Raw genomic sequence first — 26857 nt, 5'->3', positions numbered from 1 at the left:
AAAGTTTTTTTTTTTAATTTTTATTGGCATTTTTAGCCACCTACATTATTTATATTATTTTTTAGCATATTCTATACAATTCTATATACTCAATTCATATATCATATACACTATCTGTTCTCATATTCTAATCTTGCATTTAATTTTTCTTTCAACTGATTTTCATTCTTCTTCTTGTTTCTTACAATTTTTTTTCTTATATTCCACAAATTTACAACTCTTAATCTGAAAATTGTATCCACATATACACACACGTACACCAATTTTTTCTAAAAATTGTTCAGAAATTTCTGAATCGTAAAGACATGCAAAAAAATTTAATTTTGATTTCTGGACGATTACAATAACTTACCCTACTACGGGAAGTTAAAAATTGTTAAGTCAAGTTAAGAAATATTTGTGAAAATGTATTGATAGTACAAACAAAAGAAAATGGTATTCAATTTACAAAGATTTTTAGTTTTTTTGTATCAAATGCAATAACAATAAGAATATTACTCAAACGTCACTAAAGATATATTTTTAAAACAATATTTTGTGATTTATTAACTTCCCGAAGGAGAAGTTTATGTTTTCATCAAAAAATCCGATTCGCTAATTTTATGTTTTCTCGACGTTTCAAGCCATTCTGAATCGAATGAGACCAAATTTGGAAAAAGTATGTGTGTGTGTGTGTGTGTGTGTGTGAACAGATTTTATGCCGTAAATCGACGTTTTCTCCAAAACGGCTGGACCGATTTCAAAAATTTAAAAGTCATTCGATGTATCTCGATGAGGACTATCGGTTCTGAGTTTTGTGCGGCGATCGGCCGGGCCGTTTTTTTGTAAATTGCAGAAAAGTGAAAAATTTTCGTCCACGTTTTAGCCCGCAATTCTGAATTGATTCTGAAAATTCAAAAACCATTTGATAGATATTGGTTGGGAATCGTGCTGATTAGTTTTTGGTAAAGATCGGCCGGGCCGTTTTCTTGTAATAACGTTTTTAAAAAAAAAATTTCGACGATTTTTATGATTTTTTTTTTTGACGGTAGATACCATAGTTTTCTAGGTCATACTAAAATATTACGGCCCTGCGACAACTCGTTTAGCTTTAAAAATTTGTCAAGGTTTGCAAAAATTGGTATAGTTTTTTTGACATTTGTCAAAATTAGACTTTTGATCGACGTTTTCTTAAAAGCGCCTGAACCGATTTCAGAAATTTAAAAGCCATTTGATGTATTTCGGTGAGGACTACCGTTTGTCAGTTTTGTGCGACGATCTGTCAAGCCGTTTCTTTGTAATTTGAAAAAAAGTGTTAAACTTTTCGTCCACATTTAAGCTCATCCTACCGAACCGATTTTAAAAAAACAAAAACTGTTCGAAAGATATTAGTTGGGAATGATACTGATCAGTTTTAGGTGAAAATCTACCGAGCCGTTTCCTTGTAATAATTAACTGTTGAAAAAAAAATTTAAGCCGATTTTTATGGAATTTTTTTTTAGCGATATATACCATGGTCTTACAGAACTTACTGAAATATTACGGCCTTACGACAAATAGTTTGATTTTAAAAATTCATCAAAGTTTGAGAAAATGAGTAGCTCTTTTGACATTTGTTAAAATTAAAATTAGACTATTTACTTGGTATAATGATAGAGTACTTGGTCTTGAACATAATAAACCATTAAAGTCCTGAAAACTGGTTCAATTATAAAAATTATTGATTTTTGAAAATTTGCTTTTAGAAAATACTCCGAGTCAAAGTGTTCGTTCGTTTTCAATTATGTGTAATAAATCCACTCGGAATACTTTTAATGACTCATAAATTAATTTATTTTTTATTGATTAAGTCGATTATGTAAATATATCGGGAAGTTCATGTAACTTGCCTCAAGGCTAAATACCAAACCAACTAGTTTAATACTTCATTTCAAGACAGTCAATAGTTATTGCTAATTCAATAAGCAGTTATGTCTTTATTAATTTTACATACTATAAATAATTATATTATTTATTTTTTGATACGGAGTTTTATGGCAATCTAATTCGTCGTGCTTTATGTTTTTTATTATCATATATAATATTAATGACAATATGATGTTATTCAAGCATAAGCAAAGTACCGTACTGGATCAATTACTTCATTAGTATCTTAAAACCGTTAATATCTATATAAACTTACAAATGTATCAATATAAATATTTAATTCTTGTAAAATTCAATATAGGCGCCTAACGTAACGTTAAATAATCATTAATATCCCATTAACATAAGGTATTTTGCAACTTTTTTATACAACTCGATTATCTTAAATAAATTAGACGATGTTGTAGTTATTAGTTACGTTTTAGTATTTCGTCAGAATAATTAATTAAATGCAAATAAGCACTGGTACAAATTTAAAACATCCGCAATATATAATAAAAACAACGATGATTTGAGTACTAGTGACATAATATTATCATTGACATTTGAATGAGAATTGAATTAGAATAAGAGATTGCGTAAATGTAGGAAGTTATGCCAACGTCTTTGTGACACCGAATATGATCTTTAAGTTTCACATAAATTACTTTTAGGAAAACCTCAATAGTTACGATACCTAACGACAAAATCAAAACGGCAATATAAAGTCATTCCTCCTATAACGCGGTGTGTGCGTACCTTGTAATATGCAAAGCGCGTTGTAAGAATCGCACAAACGAGGCAAATTTTTAGCGCGTTATATTGAAACCGCGCTGTAAAAACTCCGAAACAGTACAAATTACGACAATTGTAACGCGCTATATAAAGATCAATAAATTCAAAAACATTTTAAAATATAAAATACAATTTTTATTGAATTGAAAACAAAGTTGGGGCTAGTGCCCAAGGCGGCAAATTTTCTGGGGCGGCAAAATTTGGAAAGTGAGAAAAAAAATCTATACAATACAACTTACTTATAGTTAGTTATAGTAAAGGGCCAAAAATTAACTAGTTGGTATTGGTATTTGTAATAATCGACTTAATCAATGAAATATAAATTAATTTATGAGAGATTAAAAGTATTCCGAGTGGTTTTATTACACATATTTAAAAACGAACGAACACGTTAACTAGGAGTATTTTCTAAAAGCAAATTTTCAAAAATCAATATTTTTTATAATTGAACCAGTTTCCGTAGGACTTTAATGGTTTAGTATATTCAAGACCAAGTAGTCTATCGTTATACCAAGTAAATGGTCTAAATTTAATATTAACAAACGTCAAAAAAACTACTCATTTTCTGAAACTTTGATAAATTTTTAAAATTAAACTACTTGTTGTAAGGCCGTAATATTTCAGTGCGTTCTATAAGACCATGATATATATCGCCAAAACGTCGAGAAAACGTCGATTTACGACAAAAAATCTGTTCACATACACACACACTTTTTCCATATATACATACTTTTTCCAAACTTGATCTCATTCGATTCAGAAAACATAAAATTAGCGAATTGGATTTTTTTATAAAAACAAACTTCACCTTCGGGAAGTTAAAAGCAAAAAATTTTGCATATGTTCACGTTTTAGAGGTTTCTGAACATTTTGTAAATTTATAAACTTGAAAATATTTTTTAAAATTTGTTAACTTACTGAATGATGACATACATACAGTCTCGAAACGTTTATAAAAAATAGTTAATTATTGATTGCATTTTATGTGGAATAGTTGGCTGCAAATAAACATTTCTTGAATATGTCTCAATAACACCTAGCAAAAAATCTAAAGTTTATATATAATAATGTATAATAATAATAATAATAATACTAGTGAGGTGTATGGCATCGTGCCTTAAGGCAAACTGCTGGAACTTCCTGTACCGTAACGAAATGTTCGAGGAATATTGAATATTTTCAAATAGATTATTATAAATATTGTAACATTGTATAATATTTATAAAAATTATATAAACTGAAATGCAAATTGATTTAAAATTATTTGTTTAAAGTATATTAGAACTTTAGTCAGAATTAAAAATAAAATCTGAATTATTTTCGATATACAAAAAAAAATTTTTTTTTGAAAAAAAAGGAAAAAAATTTTGAAACAAAAATTTTTTTTTCCAAAATCAATTATTTTGTTAAAACAAGCAGAAAGCTCTTTGAATCATTTAAAATCGGACGCTTAGTTCTCTCAAAAACTGCCATTTTTTGCACATTTAGCTCTGTATCTTCAAAATGGCAAGGCCTGCCTTTGCCAAAAACTAATAACCACTTCTTCCAATCATTACTAATTGAAAGTTTTTTAGATCATTCAAATCGGATGCTCCGTTCTCTCAAAAATTCGATTTCTATTTTCTGCTCTCTTTGCTCTTTATCTCCGTAACAGCTGGACCTGCCTTTGCCAAAAACTAATTAGCACATCTCCCTATCAATAGGAATCGAATGTTTTTTGTACCATTCAAATCGGTTGAACCGTACACCCGAAAACGTGAACGAGAAAATGCGGACACACAAAACACACACACACACATCCATTTTTTCTGAGGTATGCCATAATGTTCGGAAACCTTCAAAACGTCGAGAAAGGCAAAAATTTTCAATTTCGATTTTTGGACGATTACAATAACTTACCCTACGGGAAGTTAATAAGCCATATAGTAATGGTTTACGATTACAAGGTTCTGAGTTAAATCTCACAGCATTCGACAACATGATATCACTATATATTTTGAATTAAAAGAGGCAATAAAAAATCTTTTAAACCATATTCCTTCATTCGATAATCCGCAGAAATTCAGCCAACCAAATGTATATAACGACATTTTAAAATCGAAACAGCAGCAAAATTTGATGAATATATTGTGCCTATAAAATTTGAATCATTTATTTCTTAATAAACATACGATGTTTTATGCCTAGATAAAATAACGACTTGATTTTAATGCCGTTGAAAAGAAAACTAAACTAGCTGTAAGTGGAATTCTGTCTTAAGGCAATTGAGGCATCGTGCCTTAAGGCAAATTGCTGGAACTTCCCGTACCAAAAATTATTATTTTTTTTTTAAAAACGATTAACATTTTTGAAAAAAATTTACTTCGAAAAAATAAGATTTTTTTGAAACTATAAATTGGACAAAAAATTACTTTTTTTGAAAAAAAATTTTTTTTAAAAAAAAAAAAATTTTTTTTTTTTTTTTGAAAAAAAAAATGTTTTGTTTGTTTTGACATATTTTGGAAGATCTGAACTATTTTTCAAAGCAATCGTACTGCTCTAACTGAATAGATATAAAATATAAAGCGCGTAAGTGGAAGTGGAACCCATAGGAATGTAAACAAAATTTATACTTATTGTTAAAATTTCTATAAAATATCTGATAATTTGATGTGCGTATGTCTAATGATCATTTTTGACCGCCAAATGGCATTTTTTTTCACTTTTTTTTGTTAGATCTCCGAAACCGCTAGACCTGCCCTCATGAAAATTTGATCAATTCTTCATCTTGTCAATACAAGTAAAATGTTTTTTGAATTATTCAAATCGGACGCTCCGTTCTCTTAAAAACTGAGTTATCGTTTTTGGCACTTTTTGTCCCGTATCTTCGGAACGGCTAGACCTGCCTTCGCCAAAAACTAATCAGCACGTCTCCTTATTAATACGAATCGAATGTTTTTTGAATTATTCAAATCGGTTGATCCGTGTTCCCGAAATCGTCGACGAAAATTTGTATCCGCACATACATACACACACGCACATACATACATACATACATACATACATACATACATACACACACACTTGCGGACGACGTCGCAGCCACAATCGTAGTGGACAACATTGAGGAAGCTGAACTACTCGTTCGAGAGACCGTCGACACCATAGAGACCTGGCTTGAGAAACACCACCTAAAACTCGCCAAACAAAAAACGGAGATGGTTGTCTTGACCCGACAAAAATGGTTTCCAAAACCATTTACCGTAGACATAGGAGAGACAACTTTGACGTCGACAAGGGCCTTGCGCTACCTGGGAGTAATGATAGATGAGAAGCTATCCTTCCGTGAGCATCTCGATAGTGCATGCATAAAAGCTAGCAAGACGGTATCCAACTTGTCAAGGATTATGGCTAACTGCATGGGACCACAAACCCGAAAACGACGAGTCCTGCTTGAGGCAGTCCATTCTGTACTGCTTTACGGAACAGAGATATGGGCGGATATCCTCAAGCAAAAGACTTATCGGCGCAAAATAGCGGCAGTGCAAAGAAGAGGAGCTCTGAGAGTTACCTGTGCCTATCGCACAGTCTCAGAAGCAGCCGTGCTGGTAATAGCAGGAGCCACACCGATTGACTTGCTAGCTTTCGAGAGAGTGAAACTCTACGACGCTAAATTAGGTGGTGACGATTCCAGAGAAACAAGGTCGAGAATTAAAAATGAAACGATACAAGAGTGGCAAAATCGGTGGACGTCAGGAGAGACGGGCAGATGGACGGCGCGTCTGATTCCGGACATTAGCGTCTGGCTCTCTCGACAATACGGGGACACAGATTTCTTTCTAACCCAGCTACTGACAGGACATGGACAGTTCAATGCCTATCTTTTTAAGATGGGATTGCATAGCACGCCAATGTGCAAATACTGTCCATATAAAATAGACGACGCTGAGCACACGTTCTTTGAATGTCCTAGGTGGAAGGATTATCGAAACAACGCCGAGCACATTATAGGCACCAGGCTTACCCCCTCAAGTCTTGTGACCTACATGATGAAACAAGAAGAAAACTGGTCAGCTGTAGCAGCTTATGCACAGCATCTTTGAAGGCTAAAACCGGAGAAAGGGACCAATAGTCGTAAACAGGCGTCGCAAGGCGCAGCACGGACTGGATTGATGTAATGCTAACGCGGTTCCAATCCAGTCCTCCCCGTACCATCTGCGGGGAGAGGGGAGAGGAGTGTTTTTTTTTAGTGGGTAAAAATCTCCACACGGCCGTCCATCTTTGTCTGCTGTAGGATGGACAGCGGAGTATCAACGATGGCGGTGTCTTATGAAGATTTTTTTTCGCACCTCTATAAAAAAAAAAAAAAAAAAAAAAACACACACACACACACACACACATACATCCATTTTTTCTAAGGTATGCCAAAATGTTCAGAAACCTCTGAAACGTAAAGATATATAAAAATTTTCATTTTCGATTTTTTTGCGATTACTATAACTTGCCCTACGGGAAGTTAATATGTAATTTTAGAAACGATATATTTAATGGCGATATTTAATGATATATTTTAGAATTTAATTTTAGAAACGTTTTCATGGCAGGGAAGTAGCAAACTTTTATGAGCTAACAATATTATTTTAAAATAATGAGACAAGAAATAAATAATTTGCAAACTAAACATTCAATACTGTACAAACGCATGTTTTGAAACTAGTTCCTATAATGAAATAAGATCATATTCATAATTAATAACATTTAAAATGATGCACATTCTGAACATTGAGTAAATTTAAAAAAAAAACAGCAAGATTCTACCGATAAATTAGAGAAAAAAAGCATAAAAGCCTCTATAAATTCCAATCTTTGATTGTTAAACTATCTTTTTAAATATCTATTTCTTAATCTAAATGCTACATATGGTCTACATTGTAGACTCTGCAATATTGTTTCATTTAATTTTACCTAAAAATCGCAAAAGGGTCATTTTTGACCTTTGATAGTGCCATTTTTTTTAACTCGCATTGGATCGACGAGGACTTTTGAGATTTCTCTTATAATTGTATTTTAAACATTTTGCCAAGTTACAGCCCATTATGAATTATAGTAACCTTCACACTGATTTTAGGTTTAAATTGATTGGGCTATAAAGCATTTGATTAATACAAAAAATCGTACTTGGAATAGATCTCAATTCTCTTCTCTTTAATTCTCAATAAATAAAATAAAATATTAAGAAACCTGCCAATGCTATTTGAGTTTATTGTTAGTCCCATAGTGAAGCACCATTTAAAAATCATGTCGATAGTCTTCAATCAGAGCCTTGGAGCTTTCACAAAAAGCATTTCAATACATTTTCTCATATTCTAGTAGATTGTCTAATCTACTATATCTACATTAAATATTACCATCAGCAAATATTGTAATGCATCTTGTAACTCCAAACTAGCACTTAACTTTGAGCATATCATACAAATTGCACCTTCAAAGCAGGGTCTTTTTATATCAGAATTTGTGTATATATTTTAGCACTTTTTAAACATTGCTTATCTAATTCTGCTGTTATTAGGTAATAACATTGTATATCCCATATCACAGGTATTGATTGTTCTGGTCATTATTATAATGTCTAGGATTCTGGTGCTAAGTCACCACTAACAAGAGTAAAAATTTAAATCTTGCACTTGAGATATTAATTTACAAATCAATATCATATGTAGCACATTTTTCCTATGTTATTAACTTTATGTTATCTACCAATGGACTATTAATGAAAAAATATAATCCATGGACATTAAGTCTAAAGTTGAGTGGTTGTGCAAATATAATAATAAATTGATGGCATACTATTAAAAGAAAATGTTATTAGATAGCAGAATATATCTAGCATATAATGTAAAGTAAAAAGTTCTGAGTTTTTCTCTCCGCGATTATTACAAAATATATTCTATGATGAATGCAAATATTACTTAAAATATTGAGTACTGGTGAGGTGAGTATCACTATACGAGGATATTAAGCGGACTGTCCATAATTGTGTGAATGGAACCACTATTTAATTTACAATATATATTGATCTTCACTCTACAACCTTCTTCTCTCTTTACTTTTGCTAGTCTCTCTAATTATTATAAGTTACAGATATTTATACTCATACAATTGTATTCCCTAACCCAAAGGGTCCCGAGTTAAATAGAAAAAGCGCTGGTCAAATCTTGACCAAGTACAAAAGATTCAATTTATATTTTTATCAAATAAAAAGGCTTTCAATAAAATTAATAATATGTAGCAGTAAAATAAAAATACTCAGAACTTTTATAGTTTACGTCTTATATCTATGTTTGATTTACAAATGAATAACTCACCTTAAGACAAAGACTACTCTGAGCAAACTTAACACATTTCACTAACAAACACTAAATAATGTTTATTATTATTGTAAAATATAAATCAGAAACAACACTTACAATAAAAAATATTCTTTAAATAGTCCTTAAACCACTATGTCGCAGACCACTAATAAGCAACCAGACTGATATGTTAAATGCACTTATTACAAGTTTCTTATTACAACACTTTATCAAATCTTTATTAAGAAAACTACAGTTCCTCAATTATTATTAAAGCGCCATTCCTGACGGCACATAGGACATAAAGGCGTATGAGGTTGACTATGTAACCATTTCACAATGCAGTGCATGTGGAAGCAATGACTGCATGCACCCCATACGAGAGGACAATCGTCACCAGGAAGGGAACATTCTGGACAACAGCCATCAAAAGCCATACGGCAAATACCACAACTGTCATCATTGGCAACCCATCGCCAGGCTGCTACACCAGTCAAGCCTGTAATTAATAATAGATAGATATTGCGTTATTTTTTCATTAATATTATTATTGAATAAAACTACGTATATTATTGTATTAAGCAATTATTTTTACATTACTATTATTATTAAATAAAACTATGTATATTTTTGTATTAAGCGGTTTTAAAACTTCTATCTTGTTCTACATTTTTGACAAATTTGAAGTTATATAAAGTTTTCAATTTCTGACAAATATATAAACATTGCAGCATTGCAAATTAAAATAAGCACCCATAATTAAAAATATATAACTGTAACAAATGTAGCTGAATGTACTTTGTATAGCTTGCTATGAAAAATAAATACAAAAAAAAAAAAAAAATTAAAAATAGTAATTAGTTAGTTTTACATGTACCATTTAAATTATAAATATTATTACCATATCATTGTATTACATTATTATTATTTATTATGTAATTAAAATATTTGAATATCTGATAAAAATTTTACATTTAGAATAACCAACAATATATAAATATCACAGAGAAAAATTGGAGAACAATTAATGAGGTATTTGTTCATTATCACTTAGATATCAGGTGCAATATTGTAATAAAATTATCTACTGTCTAATCAGTTTTTTGGGCTGGCAGATTCTTAGTCTGGCAGTTTCTTTGTCTGCCAGTTTCTCTGCGCAACAGTTTCTTAGCCTCCCTGTTACTTAGTTTGTCAGATTAGCCTATCACTTGTTTAGTGTATCAGTTCCTTTCACAATAATGCAGAAATTTATTTGAGATTATTTTTATAAAAACAGGAATACTTGTAATAGTTAGACTCTTAGTCTGCCTGTAACTTAAGACTGTCAGTACCTTAATCTGTTCTCCACTCTCGTCAGTCTGGGAGTTGTTTGGTCTAGTAGATTCCTGGTCTGACAGCTTCTTAGTCAAGCAGTTTCTAGGTCTGCCAGTTCTCTGCACGGCATTTACTCAGTGTAACAGTTTCTTAGTACCTCTGTTACTTAGTTTGTCAGTAAGTTACTATATCAGTTTCTTCGTCTGGCAGTTCTTTAATCTATCAGTTCCTTAGTCAGGAAGTTTCGTAGTCAGGCAGTTACTTCATCTGCTAATTTTTTTGCATGGCAATTTCTTAGCCTCTCTGGTACTTAGTTTGTTGTTTTCTTAGTCTGGCAGATCTTCAGTTAGGCAGTTTCTTGGTCTGTCAGTTTGTTAGAATATCAGTTTCTTAGTCTGGCAGTTACTTGGTTTGGCATTTTCTCATTTTGGCAGTTATCATTATCTTCAGTCTAGCAGTTTCTTAGCCTGGCACTTTCTTAGTCTGGCAGTTTCTTAGTCTGGCAGTTTCTTAGTCTGGCAGGTTCTCTGAACAACAGTCAGTTCTTAGCCTATCTGTTAGTTAGTTTGCCAGACTAGCCAATCAGTTTTTTAGTATATCAGTTTCTTACACAATAATGCAGAAATTTATTTGAGATTATTTTTATGAAAACCTGAATAATTGTAATAGTTAGAGTCTTAGCCTGCCTGTAACTTAGACTGTCAGTATCTTAATCCGCTCCACTCTCGTCAGTCTGGCAGTTGTTTCATCCAGTAGATTCTTGGTCTGACAGTTTCTTAGTTAAGCAGTTTCTTTGCCTGCCAGTTCTCTGCATGGCATTTACTCAGTGTGACAGTTTCTTAGCACCTCTGTTACTTAGAGTGTCGGTTAGTTAGTATATCAGTTTCATCGTCTGGCAGTTCCTTAGTTGGGCAGTTACTTTGTCTGGCAATTTCTCTGCAGGACAGTTTCTTAGCGTCTCTGTTGCTTAGTTTGTCAGTTTCTTAGTCTGTCAGTTTTTTAGTGAATCAGTTTCTTAGTATATCAGTTTCTTAGTATATCAGTTTCTTGGTATATCAGTTTCTTAGCATATCAGTTTCTTAGTCTGGCAGTTCTTCAGTTAGGCATTTTCTCAGCTTGGCAGTTATCATTCTCTTCAGCGTGGTAGTTTCTTATCCTGGCAGTTTCTTCGTCTGCCAGTTTTCCTGCGCAATAGTTTCTTAGACTCTCTGTTACTTAATTTATCAGATTAGCCTATCAGTTTTTTAGTATATTGGTTTCTTACACAATAATACAGAAATTTATTTGAGATTATTTATAGCCTGTCTCCAACTTAGACAGTATCTTAATCTGTTCTTCATTCTTGTCAGTCTGGTAGTTGTTTGGTCCAGTAGATTCTTGGTCTGACATTTTTCTAGTCAAGCAGTTTCTTTGCCTTCTCTGCACAGCATTTACTTAGTGTGGCAGTTTCATAGCACCTCTGTTTTTTTGTCTGGCAGTTCTTTAATTTATCAGTTCCATAGTCAGGAAGTTTCGTAGTCATAGGCAGTTACTTCATCTGCTAATTTTTCTGCATGGTAATTTCTTAGTCTCTCTCTTACTTAGTTTGTCAGTTTCTTAGCCTGTCAGTTATTCAATTAGGCAGTTACTTGGTTTGGCATTTTCTCAGTTTGGCAGTTATCATTATCTTCTTAGCCAGGCAGTTCTGTGATCTGGTAGTTTCTTGGTCTGGTAGTTTCTTCGTCTGCCAGTTTTTCTGCGCAACAGTTTCTTAGCCTCTCTATTACTTTGGAAAACTAGTTTGAAAAATTAGCCCTATCAGTATTTTAGTATATCAGTTTCTTAGTCTGGCAGTGTTTTAGTTGGACGGTTTTTTAGTCAGGCCATTTCACAGTCTGGCCATTTCCTTGCCTGCCAGTTTCTCTGCGAGGCAGTTTATTAGTGTGGCAGTATTTTAGCCTCTCTATTTTCTTAGTCTGGTATTAATTTCATAGTCTGGTAGTTCTTCAGTTACTTGGTTCGGCAATTTCTCAGTTTGGCTTTTATCATTATCTCCAGTCTGGCAGTTCTTTGATCTGGTTGTTTTTTGGTCTGGCAGTTTCTTTATCTGGCAGTTTCTTTGTTTGGCAGTTTCTCTGCACAACTGTTTCTCAGCCTCTCTATTACTCAGTTTGCCAAATTAACCTATCAAGTTTTTAGTATATCAGTTTCTTAGTCTGACCAGTTTGTCCGTGAGGCAATTTATTAGTGTGACAGTTTGTTAGTGCGGCAGTTTCTTAGCCTCTCTATTACTTAGTTCATCAGTTTCTTAGTCTGCCAGTTTTTTAGTATATCAGTTTCTTAGTCTGGTAGTTCTTCAGTTAGCACGTCTGAGAGTATCATATGCTTATCTTATGAATTGAAAATGATGCATTATATAACCTAATCGATAATAATATGGTATTAAGACTACATAAACTCATCAAGTCAATAAGAACATAAAATATAAATTTGTAACAAATTTGTAGGAACATAAAATATAAATTTGTTCAAAATATGTGTACGTGTTGTTAGTAATAATGTTTTAGAAATTAAATCAATCTTATTTCACTTCAATTTTATATTGAATATAATATTGAAAAAAAAAATTATTAGGATACATATTATATTCTTAGATTACTATGTCAAATCAAAATAGAATTATATAATTGTATTAATAATTTAATTCAATTAAATTTTCAGAGCATGCACTTTTTATGACAATTATCTATTCACAAACGTAATAAATAAAACTTATAGTTTTTTAACAAATTTTGTCAAATTTTATATTAAACGAATTAACGAATTATTCAACAATCAAAATTTGCTTATAATTAAGCGGAAGAGTTATACATTAATTACATGAACCTAACCTCACTTTTAATGATTTCAATAAAAAGCGGGTAATTTAGTTAATTAAGTAATTTTCACAAAACATGTAAAAATACACATAATTCTTATATTAAAATTAAAATTATTATAATAATTAATTATTAACAATCCATTTCATCATGTCACGAATTACTTACTTTTTATTATGACTTTCATTCTAAACAACTTGGATGATTTTTTGTAGCATCCTCAACCAAACAATATAATTATTTATGATAAAATAACCATCTGAACAATTACAAAATAACCACATATAACAACGCTCTCTTCTAAAAAAATTTTATAATTGTTATATGTCACGATTTGTTTGAGGCGTGAACTGTCACTTTTTATATTTCAAAAGTACTTGAACAGATCGATTTAAAAAAAAATTATTTGATGTAATTAAAACCAGGTATTTTATTTTTTGGAAATATATATTTAGCTTTAAATTGAAAATGTTTAATGTTAATGCTGTTAGAATTTAAAATGTGCGGGAAATAAATTATTATTCAAATCAGTATGACCTAACCTCAAAAACAGAAAATATTGTTTTCAATTCTACTGCTGAAGAAACTTCTGTCCCTAGACATGATATATTCATATTCCATTGAATCTTAATATTTAGAAAAATAATTTTTTTGTCTAAAATTATACAAATGAGTACTTTCAGTTTGCAGGAATTGAAAAGAGTACAGTTTGCTAAAAGGATTACAAAACTTGGTAAATGTGTCACCTTAGTTACAGTGTGTTATAATTTAAATTTATTTTCTTGATAGCTAAAGAATATCTTACCGAGTAACTTGCTTTGTTTTGTATGCCCATAGCACTCTGGTTTGATTTCAAGCCAATTGAAATATGTTGCTTCTATTAGCAAATCTGTAGTACAGCCAAGTATCATAGAAATAAAACTAAAATACATTAATGATATGATATTATTTTAGATTTTATAAAATGAATAAACATTTATAATATTACAATTATGTAAATAAGACTTACCAATTTTCCAGATATATTATGTTGCTGGTATACAATGATGTATAGATAATTGTTTAGAAGTGTGAAGTAATAAATATTCTAGAAATATATTAAATAAGGAAATTAATTTATTTTAAAACTATGGAAGCAACTAAAGTGAATACTGCCTTCTTAAGCAATTTTGAGGTGATGCAAGTGCTGAAGGAGTTGAAATTGAAAGATTCAAAACGGAAATTCATGATGCGAAATTTTGCAACAATTACTTATGAAACTTTGAAGTTTTTAGAAGATTCTCCATGCGTTTTACAAAGCAAGGAGAACATATCAAACTTTCTGAAAGCTGTAGAACCCTTTAATCTTGTAAAAATTGAGAAGCTTCTCATGATCAATGAACCTCCTACTACGCCCCTTCAAATACAATTAATTGTTGAGGACAGTGAAGAAAGATTATCAGAAGAAGATGTGGATAAACTGCTAGATGTTATTGCAAATACTTTGCCAGTACCCGAAATAAATGATGAAGAGAATGACTAATAGATTCTATTAGTTGCCAAGGAAATAATAATATAAGCTTAATTATTATTAAGTGAATTTTAAGGTCTATGATTCACAAAGTGTTGTATTTCATTTTATAAATTTTATTTGGGTAAATAGAAAAGCTAGTAAAAGTTGTAACATATTAAGTAATTATTGCATTAAAATTAATTAATTGAAAATATACTGCATATTCTCGATTTTAAATATAAGTTCCCAATATATGATTTGCCAAAAAATGTTATTTTTATCCACTATCACATTTATGAAGTGACTGATTGTGAGTTAAAGTTTCAAAAAATTATAAATATATATATAGTACATAAACAGTTTTATTATCTGAATATTTAATTTTTAATTTACTGCCTTTTAGAAAATTAAATAGCCAATAATTCCACAGCATCATTAACAAATTTTGAAACCTCTTCAAATATTCCAACAATATTTTTAAATATACCAATTTTGATATCCAACAATAAACAATAGGTATTAACTGTATTTAATATTACTTCTATTTTTTCTTATTTTCTTCTTCAACGTTATCTTAACAAGTTTTTTTTAACCCTTCTAATTTAATTTTTATATCATTATAATTATATTTAAACTTTATTTTCTTTTCGATTCCGCTCTTATTTTTATTTTCATATTATAAAAAATTATACGCAGTGGATATTTAAAAAATGTATACCGTCAAAAAAGACTTTAATCAATTTTGAATCCAGGAATGTTATCATAATGAATATATCTGTCCTTTTATCTAAATAAATTTAAGTATATTGTTTTCATATATCATGAGAAAACTGTTTCTTCAAAAACCGATCGGGCATTGCAATTTCATGTTCCATTGATCTAAAGCAGATATTTATTTAGATAAAATTACTTAACTGTTATATTCATCAATACTGCTTGCTTGTATTGCTAGGTATAAAGCATAAAATTACAATAGCCTTGTTTCTTATTCTATTTACAATCAATATTCATTCAATAAAAACAGCAGAATTATAAAAGAAAAACAAATTTATTTTGAAATGGATGAAGCCATACAATTCGCCAACAATTTGTTTTTTCTTTATCATACAACATCTATATTTAATTTATTCAAATATGTGTCCACATACATCAGTTTAAGTTTAACATCATCATCATATTTTGAGTTAATTCTTTTGTTTACAAATTGTTCTCATTCTTTTCTACTCACACTAAATTACTATAATTCAAAAATTGTCTTTTTAATTTGATAATTTGAAAATTTGTTAATGTCTTTCCTACTTGTATATTTTTTACTTGCACACTATAAATCTCAGCTCACATATCTTCTCTGGATCGAACCATCCTTATTGGAATATTTATTCACCACCACATAATTCACATTAAATTAGCTTCCACTTTCAATTTTGTATTGATTCTTAAACAAATATGAATTCCTAATTGAAAATTATGCATGATAATTCTATAAAGTGCAACAACGAACTGCAGAGTGTACATTGGATTTTAACCCATAAATTTAACATTATCATGCTTAATTAGCCATTAAGAGATGTCTTAATTCTAACACTTTAATATTTTATTTGTTGTTAATTTTCTCAATATTTTAATACGTTTGAGTCTTGTATAAATATAAAATAAGTTGATTGTGTAAATGTAAACATTTATATAAATCAATTTTGTAAGTTATATTAATTAAATTAACTCAAAGAAAACATCAAATAAAATTTAACATTATAACCTAGCCTTAGAGTATAACAACAAATATATATTTTAGAAGGAACATTGTTCTCATAATGCCACTATAGATATGAAATCTCTTCTATTAAAATTATCGACATTGACTACAATGCAAACATGTGATCTTTGAAATAGCTTAATAACATTGCTATGATAACACGAACTTTTTGCTACATACAAGTTTCAAATATGCTCGATGCAAATGATACAAGATGTATGTGTAAGTTTTGATATTGGATGAATGGATACATATATAAAATATTCCAAATTTTTAGCAATTTGCACTTTTTATATTAACTCATTCTATTCAGTTCTTTTATTATACCTATATTCTACTTCATAAAACCAATTCATCCAATATCGAGGCATTTAATAAGGTTTCAAATGTATAAAAAGCTTTTTAAGTTACATTATGGCAGATATCAAAAATCAACAAGTTATATCTACGTAACAAACATATTTACATACATTTGAAATTCACAACCAATTAGAATCCAATATGTTCCAATCCAGTTTACAAAAAGTAAAACACTTTCAACTTGATTATACATATACATGATCAAACATGGGACCAATTACATTCACAATTATCACAATTTAAATTTTGTTTGCGTTAATATCAACATTTTAATATAACATGAAATCTCTAGTCATTTTTTGTTTATTCTAATTGATTACAAAATCAAAAACATAAATATTCACAATATGTTAAGCAGTGAATTAGAATTAAACATAACACGAATATATAAAAATAAGCAGAAACATTTCAATGCTTCATATGAAGCGATTCATAAAAACAATCGACAATTTTCATCTTTTGAAATTGTCAAAACTTTTAACATTTAAAAATACATAAATACAATTCTTGAATTATGTTCATTTATAGTCTCAATTTTAATAATTAAATGTTAAGTTGTTATTGTGTATGCACTATTACACAAAATTTGTGAATATTAATATTAATATTATTTGACAAAATAATGTATGCATACCATCAAATGTTAACAAAATTAATGAATAATCATTCAGCAATGTCTTAAACCTACTCCGTAAATATTAAAACTGCATAATTATCAGCACAAGCACATAAACATGACATATGCACAAAAATATATACATATACATATAAATATACATATACATATACGTATATATACATATATAAATATATAATTATATTTAACGGAAAAAAGAAATGTATGATTTATTCATGGATGCTTTGTAGAAATGTTTATAATCTATCTTCTCTTCAATTTTCAAATATAACCAAATTGCAATTGCAAGTTTTTCACTTTTATAGTAACAATATATCAGATAGTTTTATTGCTATATTTAAAAAAAAAATTAAAAAGAATTATAATATCATTTTCTGTTTACATCAACATTTTTCAATGAGGCATTTGGCAAATAAATTTTAAATTTCTTTTTCCTCAATCTTATATGCCAAAAATATAGATATGCATACATACATACATGTAATATATATATATATATATAATATATATATATATATAATATATATATATATATATATATATAAATATATATCTATATATAATATATATAATATATATATATATATATCTATCTATCTCCTATATATCTATCTATCTATCTCTCTCTATATCTAATATCTATATATAAATATATATATATATTATATATATATATATGCAATCAATATGTGTGTATGTTGATTATTCTTCTGCAAATATTATACAATATTATTATATAATATATGAATATATCACTTTACAACTTATTTTCTAATCTCGGAAAACCATTTGAAATATTGCCATGCACAACATTGTGCACCAATTTAAATATGACTAAATATTAAAAATTCTTCTCTCTTCTCAAAAAGGCATTCGACACAACAAAAGACTGTGAACATAGATTTTCAGCAGATTCACATGCATTGAGTCTTATAAATATTTTTTTTGTAACTTACTGGTTTAAAAACAGCAAATATTCAGAAAAAACTTTTTTCCAATACTTGGAATGTTGAGTGCAGAAAATTCTATATGAATTTTATTATTGACAAACATCAAATAAGAATTTTTTAGGCCTTGACAAATTAAGATTTAGAAATAAAAGTTTATCACTGGTATATAGGTGTCATAATATATACATACATATACACATATACCCACAAATATATATATATATATATATATATATATATATATATATATATATATGCACACACATGTATATATGTATACACAATGTGTGTGTGACTTATCACAGCAAGGAAAATGAGTACAATTTATAACTATGCTCACAATGATAACTATATAAAAAGAAAATCTATCAACGATATAGTTGTTATATTCATGCCATGCTGAAAATATATTTTTGCCCACATTATATACTTCAAAAAGTATTCCTAGCTATATTATTGCACAAATATATGTCACCGAATTTAATTTTGATAGAACTCTGCTGCAATTTATGCAACAAAAGTCATTAGATTTTTAAGTCATTCTCCTATAAATAAAAATGGTCCTTCTTCTAGTTTGTATATGAGAATAAAAAAATTATTGCCATATCACAAGATATGCAGCATAGTATCATTTAAAGCTCAATTTGGGACAGAGTACATAAGTACCGTTATTTTGATTATATTATCAGTATGGACTTAACAATGAATAATTTAATGCTATAATTTTCTAAGATCGATAAAATCTATATTTTCACATTCCAATAATTCAAGATGGAAATTACAAATTATTCATGATAATCATGTGCCAATGATTTTTTACAGTAATTGACTTTGTTTTTCTCTAACGAATGATTTTCAGGTGGAATGCTATATTATAATACTTTTGTAACTGATTTTACTTATTCATTTCTTGTAGCATCTGAATAAATTAATTCAAATATTTAAAAAATAAATTGATATAAAGAATATAAAATTATTATTTTAATTTTAGTCTAGATTGCATCATCACAATACCTTGTCCATATGAATGAAACTACTGCAGAAGACTATTATCTAGAAATCTTTGTTAGGAGACGAAATTTCTTATCAGTCAGTCAGCAATCCAATTGTGTAATAGATTATTGTACTCTTCCTCATAATCTGATTATCTGGCTAGCCTTTTCCGATTACCTGACAGTCTGGTGTGTCGTGTCATGAGTTTGTTGTACATCGCAGGTGTTGGTCTCGTTTATTGTTTCCGCCTGGTGCTGCATGTCGGTGGCATCTACTGTGTCGAAACCAGGACCCTCTGCATCAGGAGGAATGGGATGCGCGTCTCACCAACAGAACACGCTGAGATCACCGCCCCGTTCGTTGCTGTGCCGCCACGCGGGTATCGAACGGGCTTTCAACTGAACACACATTAATAATAGTCAATTTAAAAACACCAAAAATTTAGTAAAGCAGTTTAATGGGATTTGAAAGAGAAGTTTGTGGCGGAGTAGTTAGCGCGTCGCTTCGCAATAATGCGGGGCGCGGGACAACCCCGATATCGAGCAGTAGCGAAATCCATCTTCACTAAAAAATATAGATTTTAAAGATTTACAAGTAAATTATAAGCTCTTTCCAGGCATTGCTGCATCAAATTGAACAATATATCACCCCTATTAAATGAATTCTAATGCCATAATCAAATATAGATGGATTAACCGTTGGGTTACCGCAATGAGTTTGAGCCTAATAGCTTATAAGGCAGGAAGTTCTGACGCCTAAATTTCCGGAAGCAGTCACTTTGACTATTTTTCATTTTAAATAAAAAAATAACTGTGTATATGAAATCGCAGCTTCTTGAAATTATGCGATTTTTTATACAACATGTAAATGCGTATATAAATGATAGTAATTGCCTTGCTACTCTTTTATTTTCAATATTCTTACGTGTTATGCCTACATTAACGAAAAGCAGTCACTTTGACTGCTATAGAATTTTTAAATAAGCAAACGGCTTTATTGTATTGGGAATTAGGTCAGAGTGTTCCGACATAGAATCAAACGCAAAAAATTGGGCACTATCATATGAAGATGAATCATCTGATGCTGGGGATAGCAATGAAACGACGATCACCATCGATGAGGATGGATGTGATCATCAATATGTCCAGGAGAATGTGTTGGGTACTAAGTGGCTCACAAGCTGATAAAAGTACCGAAAACGCCATACGGACAAAAATTGCCGAAAGTGGTAGTCTAGGAAGATCATCCTGTACTATTGTTTTCAAGTGTGAAAGGGCCAACAGGCTACACAATAACAGATGATCTTGTCAGTGTATTCTTATTGATAATAGATAACTGTATTATCAAACATATAAAAAAAGTGCACAGAAGAAGAGGGGCGGTCGAATTTTGGGGTACGACTGAAGCATTATACCGGAAATACGTACATCCATTGTAACTTCATATGCTCGTGGGGCCTATTAGGCTAAAAATTTGAAGTTGAGTAATTTATGGTCGCAAAGTGGGGTCCAGATTTTTTAGGAAAACGACTAAAAAACTACCCTGAGATACGTTCAAACAAATTCTACGATTTATTCGTTTTGACAGCTCAACTGAAAGTAGTAGACCACCCCTGCAAATATTTTTCAATAATTTAGATTTAGCTGCAACAAATGCCTGGATTCTTTCTACAAGGAAGCTACATGAATCAAAATCCCAACAAAGGCAATTTCGTTTGAATTAGCAGAACAGCTTTGCGCGGACTATATGGAATCAAGACGGAAAAAGTTAAAGAAAAATTATGATCCATAGGCATCAAATTCGAATTGTAACATAAGAAAATTTTGTATAATACGACTTCGCCATAAAAATGAAACTAGTAATACGTGTCTAAATTGTAATAAATATGTTCGCAAAAGATGTACGCATAAAAAGATTTCCAACTGTATTTGCATAAATTGCAAAAATAATTAACAATTATTTTGAAACGTCCAGAAAACAAAATAAGCAAATCAGATTTTCTGAGATGAAAACAAACTTCGGAAAGTTAATAAATTAACACTTTGCACACTGAAAAGTTTTATTCATTATTCGTTGATATTAAATCAATTTCTTTGAAAAATAATATTTTGTGAAATTTAAAAAAATTGCTTCCAAAAATAATGAAATATTAAACAATGACTTGCTAAAAATGTATATTGTTAAAACTTCCATAATTTGCTATCTATACGTTTTTTAACATAAACAACATACATGAAAAAAATTTACCTGCTGCATTTTGTCAAAATCTAAACACGGCCTATGCGTATGCCTATGAGCACGTGCTTGGTGAGATGAATTCGGCCGCGTAGACCGGCGCTTGGGTGACACTGAGCAGTGAAAGACTTTCGATGGAGGACTAAGTGAGCGAACCTGTACCAAAAAAAGTAGTTGATTTATTTATATGTAAGTATATTTACCATAGCAACATAATTATTATAGTCAAATCAAATTGCTATTTATCAGGCCGTCTAAATATATTCATTATTCTTGAAGAGATAATAGGAGTTGGTAACCAGGGTGGACCGTTCCACAAATCGGGAAAATCTGATATGCGTTGAGGATCTGATGAGATTTTTACTAAATAATTTTACGAACTCTAATAAACATAATACTTCTGTTGTTAAATGGTAGCAAAAAATCTGATCTGGCTCTAAATTCGCTTCACGTTTTACGAAAACCCAATGAACTATGGAAATTCTGTTTCATTTATATAATAAAAAAATGAAGAAAAATAATGTAAAGATAAGTAAAAGTATATAAAATAGTTGGAAATAATACATTTTTTCTAAATAGCAAATTTTTCGACAGGTTTTAATAACTGGTCGAACAGTAGATGGTCCATTCTGGTTAACAACTCATCATACACGGACAACATAAAATAACTAATTGCATCTGTTGTTTGAGAATGATGATAAAGAAATCATATTTAAAGTTTAGTTTTGCAATTATTCTAAAAATGCATCGATAATACGAAGATTGTGTTTATAAACATAATGACGCATTTTCTGGAAATGAGTTGAAGTGTTTAAAAGAAGAATATCAAGATACAAGACATAATCTTGTCGACTTCTGTAGCCCTTTGGATCATACATCGGATTCTCGAATCGGATGTGATTCGAAGGAGAGCGTATTAAAGAGTCATCATCTTGACAAGATGCAGTCCCAAAGTCTTATGCATCAAAAGACGATTTGGTGAGTTAGCGGACAAGGAGAGGTTGAATTGCGATTCCAATGACCATTTGATAGTGCATTCAATTCATGACCCAAGGTCTAAGCTCAGAATAAATTTTTGTGTCAGCAATAAACACTGGGTATACAAAATGGTTATACCAACAGAAGTCCGGTGTCAGGTAGTAAATGCGTTAACTACGATGAACCGATGACTGGACGTACCTTATAAGTAGTTACGAAAGACCAGTGATTATGGTGCTGCATCAAAATCTATATTTTTTTAAATTTCCGATTCATACTCCTTCTCTGTGGGAGTAGTTATGAATATGGAAGTATAAACTCCACTTGTATAAAAATATATAAAATTATTGATTATAAAAATTAATGACATAAATGTCAAAAGACTTACTTTCAGACTTCTGTAATAAGTAGTTTAATAATAATCTATATAAAACTTACCTCCATAGGTGTATCGCCGGCCGTCCATTCACCAGCAGGTGTTCCACTGCTGCCTTCCGTTTTTTCCCTCATCACTTTCCCTTCTCACAATAACAATCGGTGACTCCCGTTTGATGCTTTTTTGACTATTTCTTCGCCCCCTGAAATTAATTTGGTAACGGGTACTATCATCACAGGAATTGGGGCCGCGACCACGATTGACTGCTGACCGCTGACCGTGTTGGCCGGTTTCAGTGCTTCGAGTGGTGGTGAACTGCGAAAACGAACTGGCGTTGAATAGCAACCTGTATTGTATTGGTGCTGGTTACAATGAGGCGGAGGCGAAGACATTAGAAGAAGATCATCATAGTCAAAATCATCATCGTAGTCGTCAGAAGAAGCTGGATCCGAAGAGCCACACGCACCGCGACTGCTTGGCTGGTGCGAGTATGATGAATCACTTTTCCTAAAATTATTATTGCTATTAACAAAACCATAAAAACATATCATAACGAAGTTGTATTCGACTTGCAAAATAATGAAAAAATAGACTTAAGAAATATTTTACTTCAATATAGCGCACGTTCATGCTTTGTTAAATTTTTTTAATCGCAAGTGTTCGAATGATTGCACAGGCCTACAAGAAAAGTTGTCTGTATTCGACTTATGTTTTACAATGTATTTTTTACCGTTGAACACGGATCTAAAGTCACAATTGGGAGTTCAAACTGCAAAAAACGATAAAATCTCCGGTATAGACATTTTTTCTGTATTCGTTTTCTAGCCATTTTTTACTTAAATGTCCTGTGTAACGAATTTCTGCAATTTTCTGCTTTTTTCATCTCTGATGAGTATCTTTTTGCAGCTTGCAGAAGTAATTTATAAACAAAAGTACTCCCCATTGCTCCTAGATAATCTGCTAATATATTTGTAGTATCTCTTGTTTGCAAGTTACTGCTGGATGTTATTAGGAGATATTCATCAGATGATAGAGATTCAAGAAGCGTTCCAAATCTGTTACACAAGTCATTTAAACCTTTCGCTATGAATGTAGTTCCTGGACGACATACACATGACGTGCTCTGTCTACGGATATTGTCCCTGGACTACATGTTGTGTTTGTGTTTGCTTCAAGATTTATCACTATGAGTTCAGTATTGAAAATTCTAGTCTTTTATTGCAACTTCTTGATCACGGCACGCTGTTACCGTACAGCAGCGGCACTAATGCAAAAAGCACTCCCGTAGCGAAAGGGTTAAGGAGAGAACAGGCTAGAAAACGACATAAATTATAATATTTTAATTATCATATAGAAACATTTCTAGATCGGAGATTTTGTCGTTTTTTTGTTTCCCTTCGTTTCTTTGCGCTGAGCTCCAATTTTGACTTCAAATTCGTGTTCGGAGGTAAAGAATAATATCAAAAATATATGTATCACATCAAATACAAACAACTTTTTTTGACCTGCGTTATTTCAATAATAATAAAAGCGACTAGTTCATCTACGTTTTTTTCATTATATTTTCATTAGAATTATATTTAAAAGATATCCGAAAGAAGAAGCTATAAATTATTTTAATGCATTTTTTAGTCTAAACCTCTTAAGGGGGTATTCTACTGTAGAATTTTGAAAAAATCGAAAAAAAATTTTTTTCATATTTTCAAAGTATAGTTATTCAAAAATATGTCATTGAAAGGGTTTTTCAAAATTACTATTATTTCCTGAGTTATAGCCGTTTTAGTGACATGACCTCGGTTCGGGTCCGACCGACTGCAAAACTTTGAACGCGTTTTTCTCGGAACTACTTTTTTCGAGCTGGCGGTAAAGATATCTCGAGTTCTAATGAACCCATTTACTTCAAATTTGGAGAAGATCTTCTCTATACATCGCTTTATCGCATGGACCTTTCCCAAAACAATAACTTTTCATTTAGTATTTTTAAAAAATTCGGAATTGTTAAAAAAAGCATGAAAAAAAATTTTTTTTTTTCAAACTGCCGCCATTCAAACAAAAAATTTTTTTTAACTTATCCAAGGTTCATACGATAGTGTATCTATAATAATTAAGAATCCATCTATTTTTTATGTTCCGGATCACCAGGACGGTTGGAATCATGCACGCCAGGACACCCTCTTTTTTTTGAGCCCCCACTTTGACCGCTCATAACTTTGTGAATTCTAATTTTTTTCTTTAATAATTTTTTTTAAGTAATAATAAAATATCAATAAACAAATGATAAAAAAATCGATAGTAAAAATATTATTTGTTTCCTTTATACAGCGCTTCAAAAACCGGGCAAAATTCATGCTTCTACAGTAGTATACCCCCTTAAAGTATTGAGGATCCTAGTCTTTCATTGCAATTTCCGTTCATTAGAAGCGTAATTTTTAATTTTCCAACACATTTTTATTCATAATCGTTGTGTTTGTCCATTCATAGTGCAAATGAGCAGCACGCTACAGCAGGTGTACTAAACTCATGTAGCAAAAGGGTTGAAAAAGACAAACTATAGGCTTTTAATTAGATACAAAACATCCGATCGGAGATATGGTTTATCGTTTTCTTATTTTTCTTCGTTTTTTTTCTGCGAATGACCTCCAATTTTGACTTCAAATTCGTGTTCGTAAGTAAAAAATAAATTGAAAAATATATGTCGCACACCCAATATAGACAACTTTTTTTCGACCTGCGTTATTTCTATACTATAAAAGCAACTAATTATCTCCGTTTTTCACTAGAATTATATTTAAATGATATCCGAAAGGAGAAGCTATAATTGCTTTTAATGAATTTTTTAGTCTAAACGGCTTAAAAGCATAATTTGCCAAGCAATTCAAGAGCATTATTGAAATGAGATTGTACTAATCTAAAACCTTTATTTTGAGATTTATAGCTGCATATTATAAGAATATAGTTGCTTCTAAAATTCAATAAATTTTTAAATCAACCGAGTTAATTCAACATTAATTATTAAGAATTTTATTATTACTGATTGTGCAATAATGGAGAAAAATGCATTATGAATTCAATTATTTTATAATTCGTCGCTGGATTGATGTTTACCTCGCGTGACAATAAACTGGGCCTACGCGTGACCACTTTCTTTTCTCAGGCATTGGAAGTGCGGCTGCGGCCGAAGCGCACCGCAATCGATTGACTAGATGCCTATCGTTCTGCTTACTGGCTATCAGGCCACCACTAGGCGTATGCAGGTCTGCAAAAATTATCAGGATGAGTATCATATGAGTGCATTAAATTTATCATAAGAAAACAATCCACACAATATGACATGTTTACTTTTATCATTTCTTTGTGATGCAAAATATGAGAGCATCTCTGAACATAATCTTATTTACGAAAGTAAAACCTTATTTTACAATCCAAACCCAGCAGTCCTGTAATGCATTGCAGTAAGGTGACCATACGTCCCGGTTTGGCCGGGACAGTCCCGGATTTCTACCTTGCATACCGAGTTTTTCTAAAAGCAATATTTGTGCCGGAATTTTGTCCCGGATTGTACCGGGCTTTCAAAAAGTATAGGTCTATATTGAATCAACTACCCATCAAATATCTAAAAATGTTATGTACAACTGGTATGTTTATATGAAAAAAGCGGGTTAAATTAGCCTCTCACATTCATATTTTTGAACTTCTATTTTCAATTTCACAAAAATTAACAAAAAATATGAAAATGAACTTCTTGACTGCCTAGAACATGTGCTAATTATTTTTAAATAATTATGAAGAAAATTGACCAAAATTTTATAATTAGTTTGAAAGCTGGAGACAAAATAATACATATAGTCTAAAAATAAAATTCTTAGACAGTTTTTCTGATTTAAAAAAAATTACTAACTTAAA

The 26857-nt window shown here is 30.7% G+C and overlaps 3 protein-coding genes across 4 annotated transcripts in view; 2 read left to right on the top strand and 1 right to left on the bottom strand.

The window, feature by feature from the left end:
- LOC113368088 overlaps window positions 1-26857 on the top strand; it is a 329266-nt gene that overhangs the window by 134936 nt on the left and 167473 nt on the right. The gene's annotated exons all lie outside the window — the stretch shown is intronic.
- LOC113368090 (anaphase-promoting complex subunit 11-like) lies at window positions 9046-13396 on the bottom strand. The gene is made up of 2 exons (XM_026609655.1): window positions 13349-13396; window positions 9046-9507 (listed from the first exon to the last, which is right to left on the bottom strand). Exons 1-2 carry the CDS (start codon window positions 13365-13367, stop codon window positions 9269-9271), a joined length of 258 nt encoding a protein of 85 aa, XP_026465440.1. The 5' UTR covers window positions 13368-13396; the 3' UTR covers window positions 9046-9268.
- Window positions 13885-14718, top strand: LOC113368089 (DNA-directed RNA polymerase III subunit RPC9-like). The gene is made up of 2 exons (XM_026609654.1): window positions 13885-13913; window positions 14201-14718. The coding sequence occupies exon 2, from the start codon at window positions 14310-14312 to the stop codon at window positions 14700-14702; it is 393 nt and encodes a 130-aa protein (XP_026465439.1). The 5' UTR covers window positions 13885-13913; window positions 14201-14309; the 3' UTR covers window positions 14703-14718.

This window comes from Ctenocephalides felis, unplaced genomic scaffold (assembly GCF_003426905.1).
Source record: "Ctenocephalides felis isolate EL2017-DRISC unplaced genomic scaffold, ASM342690v1 CF-g0.4_SCAFFOLD_01170, whole genome shotgun sequence".
In the NCBI taxonomy this organism is placed as follows: Eukaryota; Metazoa; Arthropoda; class Insecta; order Siphonaptera; family Pulicidae; genus Ctenocephalides; species Ctenocephalides felis.
The sequence above is the reverse complement of the archived record's forward strand: the minus strand, read 5'-3'. Positions and strand labels throughout refer to the sequence as shown.

Coding starts and splice junctions, on each gene's coding strand:
- LOC113368089 (XM_026609654.1), top strand. CDS start 14,310: ATGGAAGCAACTAAAGTGAATACTGCCTTCTTAAGCAATTTTGAGGTG.